Source organism: Dipodomys merriami, unplaced genomic scaffold, assembly GCF_024711535.1.
Source record: "Dipodomys merriami isolate MVZ:Mamm:240054 unplaced genomic scaffold, mDipMer1.0.p SCAF_143, whole genome shotgun sequence".
NCBI lineage: Eukaryota > Metazoa > Chordata > Mammalia > Rodentia > Heteromyidae > Dipodomys > Dipodomys merriami.
Window position 1 is genome coordinate 2,201,222 of NW_027202749.1, and position 9,493 is coordinate 2,210,714.

The following is a 9,493-nucleotide window of genomic DNA, read 5'->3' on the forward strand; positions in this document are numbered from 1 at the left end:
ATTATTCCCTACATACTGAGAAACAACGATGTACAAAGCATTTCCGTTGTATCAGGTGTTTGAAGCCTTCCGGTGGTGATGTGAAGTCTATGAGAGGAGTTGTGGGTGTTGTGCAAATGTCCTGCTGTTCCACACCAGGGACGTCAGATTCCAGGGTCTGAGGAAGGAACCTGCATGCACGTGTGTGCACGCGCACCCAGGAGCGCACACACTCACGCCCCACGGAGAGAAGTGGGACAAGTAGAGGAACTTCTGGGTGGGGTGTCGGGGAGCTAAGGGAAACGGGATTGGATGGAGTGAAGCAAGCAAAGGCGAGATAATCATTTAAAATGAACATTCGGAAGCTTCTTTGTAAAGAAAACTGTTTATTAACACAGAGCGGGTGGAGGCAACAGGGGTTGTGTGTGGCGGAGGCCCTCGTGGGGCTGCTGGGCTCCCAGACCCCCAGCGCCCCGGGGTCCCCTCGGGAGATGCAGCCAAGGACAGGCCCTGCAGAGGGTAGGCGCAGGGACGGGGCGGGGCGGGGGCCTCAGCCCTCCAAGGTTCGGAAAGGAGGCCGGAAGGGAGGCCGGGCCTCCGGACCCTGACGTCCTGGCTGGGCTGACTTCGTGAGCGGCTCCCGACCTCTCCCCGCGGGACCCCCAGCCCCGCCTCTAGCCCCAGGGCGGCGGGGAGGCCGGAGCCGAGGCTGCCGCTGCCCAGGCCCGGCCGCGCGCTGACCGGGGTCCGCGCCCGCAGCTGGCGCCCCGGCCAGCTCGCCGTCCCCACCCCGGCCTTGGCCACCGCGGGCCACGCGGGGACCACGCACCGGTGTCGAGGCCGGCGGCGGCCCCGGGCTCGGCGGCTTTCCCGGCCCCGCGCACCGCGGGGCTCTGCGGGGCCCGCTTCCCGCATCCCGGGACCCATACGGCCTCTGCCCGCGGCTGGGCGGGAACCGGAGCGGGCTCCTCCCCACTTCTCCCCCGGGGCCCCTTGGGCCTCAGTTTCCCCCCAGGCGCCCTGCACGCGCTGGCGTCGGCCTCCAGCAGCGGACCGGGGCGCCGCTCACCCCTCCTCTCCTGGCGGCCGCCCGGGGCCTCGCACGGCCGCGGGACCCCCGGGCCGGGGCGTCGCCATGCCGGGCCCCGAGGTGCCACTCACCGTCCCGCGAACCTCCCCGGGTGGCGGCCCGACCCTGGGCGCTGCTCGCCCGCGCGCTCGTCCGGGAGGTGGAGCGGGAAGTCCCGCGGCGGCCCCGGGAGCGCACCGGCTGCGGAGCCCGGCCTCGGCGCGGCGGGAAGCGGCCACGCGCCGCCGCCGCCGCCCACCCGCTTGCGGCAGAAGTGGGTCACGGCCTCGGGGCGCCCCGCGCACGCCGAGGAGCCCGCGGGGCCGGGGCCGGGGCCGTCCGCCTGGGCCCCGGGTGAGCGGGGCGCGCCGGGCCCGGGAGCCCCGCCGCAGCCGACGAGGGGACAACGCCTCCCCGAGCGGACGCGCTCTTCGCGGCCCCGCGCCGGCCGTGTCCCGTCTTTAGGTGACGCGCGGGGTCTTTGAAAACAGCGACTGCGGCCCAGCCATCCGCGGCTTCCACGCGCGCGCGCACGCGGGGCACACGCGCCGGCCGCGCGCGCACACGCGCACGCAGGGCCCGGTCCCACGCCGGCCGGGCGGCGGGCTCGGCGCGGCCCCGGCCCCGCCATTGGCCAGCCGGCTCCCCGCCGGCCCCGCAGCCAATGGGCGGCCGCGGACCCGGGCCCGCCCCTCCCGGCGCGGGTGGCCCGGGGTCCGCGGGTAAGCCTCGCGCGGGCCCGGACCCACGCCGCCCGCGCCCGCGCCGCGCGCCCCCGCCCGCCCGCGCGCGCCCGCGGAGGGGGGCACCGGGCGGCGTCCCCGGGCCGCGGTCCGTCCCCGGGCCCCCGGCGCGCGCCGCCCCGCCCCCGGCCCCTCCTCCTCCCGCCCCCCGCGAGGCCGGCGCGGGGGGCGGCGACTGGGACCGGCGACGTGAAAGGCGAGCTGGGCGGCTGCCCGGGCGGCTGTCGGCGCGCGCCCGCTCCCGCCCTGCCCGGCCCCGCGCGGAGCCCGACGCCAGCGCCCCGGGCAGCGGCTCCCGGGCCCGGCCCGCGCCCCGCAGCCCCGGAGGACGGAGCCCCCCGCCGGGCCGCGGCCGCGATGCCGGACGACGTGACGGAGCCCGGGCACGCCACGCCGGCCCGCGCCTCCTCCTTCCTCATCGAGAACCTGCTGGCCGCCGAGGCCAAGGGCGCGGGGCGCGCGGCCCGGGGCGGCGGGAGCCGCGGGGAGGAGGAGGAGGACGACGACGACCCCGAGGACGGGGACGCCGAGCCCGGGCGGCGGCGGCGGCTGCCGCGGCGGCGACCACCGCGCGCGGGCGTCGGGCCCGGCGGGGAGGCGCGAGCCCGGGCGCTGCTGGGCCTGGGGCCGCGTCCGCCCCCCGGGCCGGGGCCGCCCTTCGCCCTCGGCTGCGGGGGCGCCGCGCGCTGGTGCCCGCGGACGCACGGAGGCTACGGAGGCGGCCTGAGTCCCGACAGTGAGTGGGGCGCGGGGCGCGGGAGCTGCGGGCCCGGCTGGAGGACTTGGGGTCCGTCAGCGCCCTTTCGGGGCCACCCCTGTCCCCGTCCGCGTAGCCGGGTCCGGGCGGCGCCGGGTTCAGCGGGCCTGGGGTTGGCGGGGTCCGGGGGCCCACGCTCCGACGCGGGAGGCGAGGCGCATCCATCGGGGTGGCTGCCTCCATCCCCGGCTCTCTGGCTCCGGGAGCCGAGACCACGGGCGAGCGGAAAGAGAGGAGTGTGGACTGGGCGTGGATGGACGCGGGGCCGAGGGAGAGGGGCGAGGAGGGGAGGAGGTGGAGGTCGGGAGGGAGGTGCGAGGCGTGGGGAGGGGAGGGGAGGACGGGTACGGGGGAGAGGCGAGTGGGGCCCGACGCTAACATACTGGGAGCCGAGCAGAGGCCCCGCCAGGCCGGCGGGCGGCCGAGGCCTGCTTCCCCAGCGGCGGGCGCACAGCCCTCCCCGGGCGGGAAGCCCCGGGGCCTAGGCCGTGCTCGGGCCCGCGCTCCGGTTCTTCCAGGTCCCCGGGCTGTGCGCGGGGAACCGAGCGGCTCTCAGGCCCCCGGTGCCGCCTCCTCTCTTCTACTACCACCCCTCCCCCTCCCTGGCCTTTGTTTCCTACGGAGGGCTCGGAGGAGGGGGTTCCCCAGCTCCAGAACCTGCTCCCCACTTTCACCAGGGCATCCTGACCCTACCTTCTGCCTCCTCTCTCCAGTGATCGTCTCTCTTGGGGACCCAGCTTTCCAAGAGAGACCGCTGAGAGGATGGGAGGGAAAAACCACCCCGCCCAGTCCAGTCCTTCTCCACGGGCCTCCCTCCAAACCCACGGCCATCTGAGGGGCCAGCTAAGGAAGGACTGGCTCCTGGGGTTGGGGCCTGCCCCTGTGTGCCCAGGAGTTAGGGGACCCACCACCCCCTCACCTGTTGGAGCTAGCAACCCCTCTGCAGAAAGAACCCTGTCCCAGAGCCCATCAGGTCTGGGCTTGTGTCACCGCTGGCATGGAGCCTTCGCCGTCCCCCTGAAATCTAGTGACTCCATCCAGGCTGGGAGGGGGGTTCTCAGAGGTTGAATGTGTTCTCCTCTTGTTGCTTACCACCCCACCCCCCCTCTGCCGCCTGGCTGTCAGCCCCCACGGAGGAGCCATTGTCGGATTTCGTTCCATGCGGGTTAAGATCAGGCAGAGCGCGTTAGGGTGACGTGGGCAAGCCAGCGCGTGCCTCTGTGAGTCGGGGTGGGGGTCTTAGGGCTTGTGAGGAGGCAGCAGGCACCAGATCTTCTTGGTGGGCCCTGAGCAGGCCTGTCCCCAAGCAGACGTCTGTCTGTGTGTGTCCAAGGATGCCAGGCAGAGCCTGAGCCACGCACGTTTGCACGCTGCACAGGCATGCGCTCACTCACTCGTGGCAATCCAAGTCCACCGGTGGAGGGCCAGAGCTAACTCCACCCTGACCTTGGGTGACCCATCAGCCAAGCCGAGGGGTGGCTCTGGGGACCTGCAGCCTGGGGTGTTGCCCTTTCCAATCCAGACAGACGACAGAGGGCCTGAGGTGCCACTCTGTCTGAGGTGGGCATGAACTTGGGGCTTCGTGGCAGGCCCTGGGACACCTGAAACTGGAGCCAGAAGGCCGGGCAAGAAGGTGTTTGGGGCAGGGTGCTCTCTCTGCACCCACGGGCACAGCACTCAAGCGATCTCTCTCACAGTGGTCTGTGGGCACCTGGGTCCTGGGGCCAGGGCAGGGAGCGCAGCAGCGCAGCACTTGGCTCACCGCACCGGAGTTTACCTTAGGGGTTGTTTGCACTTACTTGTCCCATAGTAAAAATGTTTTCCCTGTGCTTTTTACATCTGCTCCCGAGAGTAAGCAGGGAGGGGCCCTGGCTCCGAGGGGACACCCAAGGCGGGTTCCCAGCTTGTCTTTGGGGGACCTCTCTCCCCACAGACCTCTTTCTTTTGTCCTGGGCTCTCCGAGGGCCTTTTGTATGTGTTTGTGGAGACCTGAGCTGTAGTCGTTGGGAGGGGTGGTCAGAGAGGTCAGCTTGCTTCCGGTGCTGTTTCTGTGTTTCTTTCTCTTCCGTCCTGTCCTCGGCCTTCTTCCTCTCTTCCTCCGGGTGTGGGGTGCATTTTGGTGTGGACTCGTGTTGTTTTCTGGGTATGTGCAGCAGTTCTCTCGTTTGGGGGTCACCCTCCCCTGATGTGCCTTATCAGCGTCCCCACCCGTGTGTGCATGGGGGAGGTGGTCGCCAGGTTGGGGCAGCAAGCATCCTGCTGGGTCCGGGGTCAGCCCCAGAACCAACCCGTGTCCCTCTCTCCCCTGCAGCCAGCGACCGGGACTCTCCGGAGACGGGTGAGGAGACCGGGCGCTCGGAGGGCGCCTGGCCCCGGGACCCCGGGCCGGGCGCGGTGCAGGGCCCAGTGGCCGGCGGCGAGGAGGCGGTGGAGACGGCGGAGGCCAGGGCCGGGGCGGCCCGCGGCGGAGGCGGCAGCGGCGGGCGCAAGAAGAAGACGCGCACGGTGTTCTCGCGCAGCCAGGTCTTCCAGCTCGAGTCCACCTTCGACCTGAAGCGCTACCTGAGCAGCGCGGAGCGCGCCGGCCTGGCGGCGTCCTTGCAGCTCACCGAGACGCAGGTCAAGATCTGGTTCCAGAACCGCCGCAACAAGTGGAAGCGGCAGCTGGCGGCCGAGCTGGAGGCGGCCGGGCTGTCCCCGCCGGGCGCCCAGCGCGTGGTGCGCGTGCCGGTGCTCTACCGCGACAGCCCCCCGGCCGCCGGGCCCGCCACCGCGCTGCCCTTCCCGCTGGCGCCGCCCGCGCCCGTACCCGCGCCCGCCCCGCCGCTGCTCGGCTTCTCGGGGGCCCTGGCCTACCCGCTGGCCGCCTTCCCCACCGCGGCCTCCGTGCCCTTCCTCCGGGCCCAGATGCCTGGGCTGGTGTGAGCCCCCTCCGCCTCCGGGCAGCGTCCCAGGAGCCCTGGGGAATGGGCCCGGGACCAGCCCAGGGAGATGGCGCCCGGGCCAAGGCGAGGGTGCCTGGCGGCGGTCCCTGCTCCACGGAGGTCGGGGGGCAGCCCAGGGCAATGGCCAGGCGAGGCCGAGCAGATCCCAGGGCTTCTCCATCCCTCAGCGGGGGCCGATCTACAGCAAAGGAAAACTTGCTGCGGACAGACTGTGCCGGAAGCTGGGAGGTGACTGTCCCCGATGCATCCTGCTCCCAAGGCTCAGAGTCCCTTCTCTGGACCAGGACCCAGACAGCAGGCCAGCGGCAGGGCCTCCTGCTGGGCCGCAGGGGGAGAGACTCCCCCCTCCCCAGCCGGCAGGGTCCGGCTCGGTCCACCTCTGAGCAAGAGGCCAGTGCACACTGGGGCCTCGGCTGGATGCCCTCACTCCAGAAGACTTTTCTTTTTTCTGATGACTCTATTTCTTTGCATATGGAATAAAAGGGACGTTTTCTGGACAGTTTCCCTGTTGTGTGATTATGGACAGGGCCTCCCCTGGCAGGAGCCAGGGGGACACCTTCTTTCCCGTGCGCACCCCGGGAACCCTGGGGCCTGGTGCCGGGTCTGGGGCAGCTGGCAGTGGACCTCTCTGGAAGTCTCAGGGAGGCTGAGAAGTGGAGGTGATTTTAAGTTTCAGAGTTGTTAGCCACCAGAATTTTCCTCTGTGTGCGGTGCCCCTTCTCAGCAAAGGGCCAGAACGAAACACTGGCAATTGGAGAACGTTGGGTGAGGGTTTGAGCTCATGCTTCCGCCTGCTTGTGTTGGGATCTGCTCCTGGGCAACCTGCGTCACTGCGTCGCCGTCACCAGCAGCCCTGCTTGGGGTTAGCTTGAGCTGTGCTCCATAAGGAGCACTTTATTGGGTGTGATTTTGATCCCAGGAGCAAAGGTGTCTTTTGGGGCTAGGAAGAGCTGTGTCTGTGGCAGAACCTTCTGCCCCTCCCCCCAAAATTGACTTCCCTTTCTACTTTGTTCTGGGGTGATGGTCCATCTGTGAGGGTACCCTCCCCCACTCTGGTCCCAAGAACTTGTTCTTAGTGAGGAAGCCCAGGCACGAGGGGTGGAGGGTGGGAGGGTCCGTGTGACAACCCTCCCTCATCGCAGGAGACTCCCGTGGAAGGCACAGTAGTCCTAGGTCAACCTCCACTCCCACCCAGCCTCCCCCATCGGTCTCAGTCCTTCCGTGCCTGGGGTCTGACTCCGGGCCTGCCTGAGCTGCCCTGCTCCCACCCCAACTAAACAAATTCCTACTGCGCTCTGTCTGGGAGGGATGTGGACAGAGCTCTGTGACCAGGTCAGTGGCCCCAGAGGACAGTGGACCTCCAGGCCCTCAGCGCTTGGCCCCTTTCACAAGGACTTGTGCAGACCCTGGCCACTCAGGCCGTGTCCGCTGCCCTCCTCTTCCTCCCAAAGCCCCATGGGGCTTCCTGAGGGCCTCCAAGAGATGCCTGTGCCAACTGCACTCTCAGACGGGAGGACATCCGTGGCCTTCTGAGAATGGATGATTGAGAAAGACCCTGTGTGGGCCGGGAAGGTGGCTCACTGGTAGAGCGCTTGCCTTGCATGCATGAGACCCTGGGTTCGATTCCTCAGCACCCCATAAGTAGAAAAAGCCAGAAGTGATGCTGTGGCTCAAGTGGTAGAGTGCTTGCCTTGAGCTGCAGAGCAGAGGGACAGCACCAGGGCCCAGAGTTCAAATCCCACAACCAAGGACAAAAAAAAAAAAAAAAGACTCAGCTGGGCAGGGTTGCCAGCCATTGTGATGCAACTGTTTTATTAAGTCGTCCTGGCAGAGCCACGTGGTAGCCAGGTGAGGGTGGGGGTGGGGCACTGGCACACTGGCTCTAGGCCAGGGAGCCAGCAGGCGCCTGTCCCGATTCTCTCCCTGGGAGCCAGCGTCAGGCACGATCTGTCCACTCGGATGAAGGGCAGAGGTTGGCAGAAGGGCTGCTTTTAGCTAGAGTTGGCTGGAGAGGAACTCCGGCCTCTGCCACGGGATGGAGAGCCAGGAGGGAAGAGCACGGACTGCTGGCCTCACTCTAAGAGGGGAATCTTGATAAGATCGTGCGGCTCCAAACCTGGATGTGACCCACCAGGCTGGGGACCTGGGCTTGCCCCATCTCGAACTCACAAGGTTCTAGATTCTGAGGGTCGCACCATGGGCGGCAGAAGCCAGCAAGGACTGATACATTTCACCGGGCCCTGGGGGGGGGTGCAGGGCCCAGCATGGGGGGCACCACGCCCTCCTAGTCCTGAGCACCAGGGCTATCGATTGCGGGCGCACCTCGGCCGGCCGTGTTGGCTCCGTGTTGGCTCCGCTGCTGGCAGAAGATGAATGGCTTCGATCTGTCTCCACCGCACGCCCCCTCCCTCCTGGCTTTCCACCCTCTTCCGTAAGTGAGGCCTGTGGCAGTCACCTGAGCACCCAGGGCCTCCAGTTATGCAATCTGGGGCCCACTTGGATCATACAAGCTCTGCACACCCAGATGTGAGACCCCAGTCCTGATGGTGATACATTTTGGGCCTCAGTTTCCCCACCATGGGCATTACTGCCCAGGACAGGCTGGGGTCTGTAACTTTGCATCTTCCTTCTCTCGCATTCTGATTTCAGGGAGACCCACAGGGTTGCCCACTATCTAGTAGTGTGCAGACAGACCTCCCCGCTTCTAAGACCCATACTGCTAGAGATTGTGGGGGCCACCCCCCACCCCAGGCTGTCCACCAGACAAGGTGAATGCCCACAGCGGCGACCTGGGGGGGGCAAAGGAAGTCTTCTGTGGGGCTGGGCCCCCAGACCTCTGAGGTTAGGCTCTGAGGGTCCTGTCCTCAGAAAGGGCGCCCGGGGAGCTCAAAGCCAGAAGATTCTGAGCCTGGCTCAGTCTCCAGGAGATTGGAGGCAGACTGGCCTCAGGACCTTGTCTGGACAAGGTAGTCCAAAGTAACCAAGGATTCCGCCTTCCTATCAAAACCAAAGTCACAGTGAGCGAATGCCGGACGCTGGGAGGTGCCTGCAGTCTAATTGGAACTCCCCACCCCTCGCTGCGGAGCCCAATCTTTGCATGCCCAGGTACCCTGACACCCAGAGAAGGTGCCTGGGAACCCTGAAGGCCCCCATGAGATGGTAGAGCTGGCCTGGACTCGCACCCCTTCCCTCCAACATGGCTGTCCAGGGAGACTCTCCAGGCCCTTGGTTCCCAGCCGGCTCCTCTCCAAAGGCACCTAGGAGCCTGGTGGGGCCAAAGAGTTGGGCCTCGGTCCCCAGAGCACCCAGGAGGTGGAGAGCCAGGTGTCCTCCTCCTGGCCTTGAGACCCTCCCTCACAGCTTGAGGCTCTTTGGCTACAGGAACTGTGGCCCTTGCTCAGCTCCACCCCACACCCTGGACCTTCTCCTCCTCTTCCCAAGGTGTTCTCATGTCCACCCTGGTCTGTTCCAATTTTCTAGTGAAGTCTCTTTGCCATATGGCCCCGTGGGCTTCGGGTGAAGGCCGCTGCCCACGGTCCTCCTGCTGGTGGTATCCAGGGGCCAGGATTCTAGCAAAATCTGCTGGGCCCTGTCTGCCTGTCCCCACAAGGCTGCCGAGTGGGTTGGAGCTCCCTCCGGGCAGAGACAAAGGGACCGAGAGGAGACAGAAGACTGCAGGGTCCTCCATTTCTCCACTTCGCTGGGAGTGGGGAGGGAGAGGAGGGAACGCTGGGTGCTCGTCCCCGGCTTCCGCCTTGCTCTGTGGGCTCTCTTTTCTTCTTAAATAGAAGCAATCGTGCTTCTTAGGTACCTGGTCCTGGAAGTAAAACGACACAGAAATCAGTTGTCTGTGTTTCTAGACCAAGGCCAGCAGAGCCCGGTTGGTAGACCAGGCTGCGGCTGACCCGGAGTTGTAATCTGGATGCGATGCCCGCCTGCGTTCTAGGCTTTGAGAGGATGGTAAAATCTGAAGCAGCTGTTAGACAACGACCGCGGAAGG

General features: G+C 67.1%; 1 protein-coding gene across 1 annotated transcript; it reads left to right on the forward strand.

Annotated features, from left to right (window-relative positions):
* The first annotated feature begins 2,148 nt into the window (after positions 1-2,148).
* Positions 2,149-5,473, forward strand: Hmx1 (H6 family homeobox 1). Its single transcript, XM_070021608.1, has 2 exons — positions 2,149-2,527; positions 4,860-5,473. Exons 1-2 carry the CDS (start codon positions 2,149-2,151, stop codon positions 5,471-5,473), a joined length of 993 nt encoding a protein of 330 aa, XP_069877709.1.
* The last annotated feature ends 4,020 nt before the right edge of the window (positions 5,474-9,493 follow it).

Bases quoted from the DNA above. Each gene is read 5' to 3' on its own strand.
- Hmx1 (XM_070021608.1), top strand. From the start codon at position 2,149: ATGCCGGACGACGTGACGGAGCCCGGGCACGCCACGCCGGCCCGCGCC. The intron at 2,528-4,859 runs GTGAGTGGGGCG...TCTCCCCTGCAG, and splicing joins AGGCGGCCTGAGTCCCGACA to CCAGCGACCGGGACTCTCCG.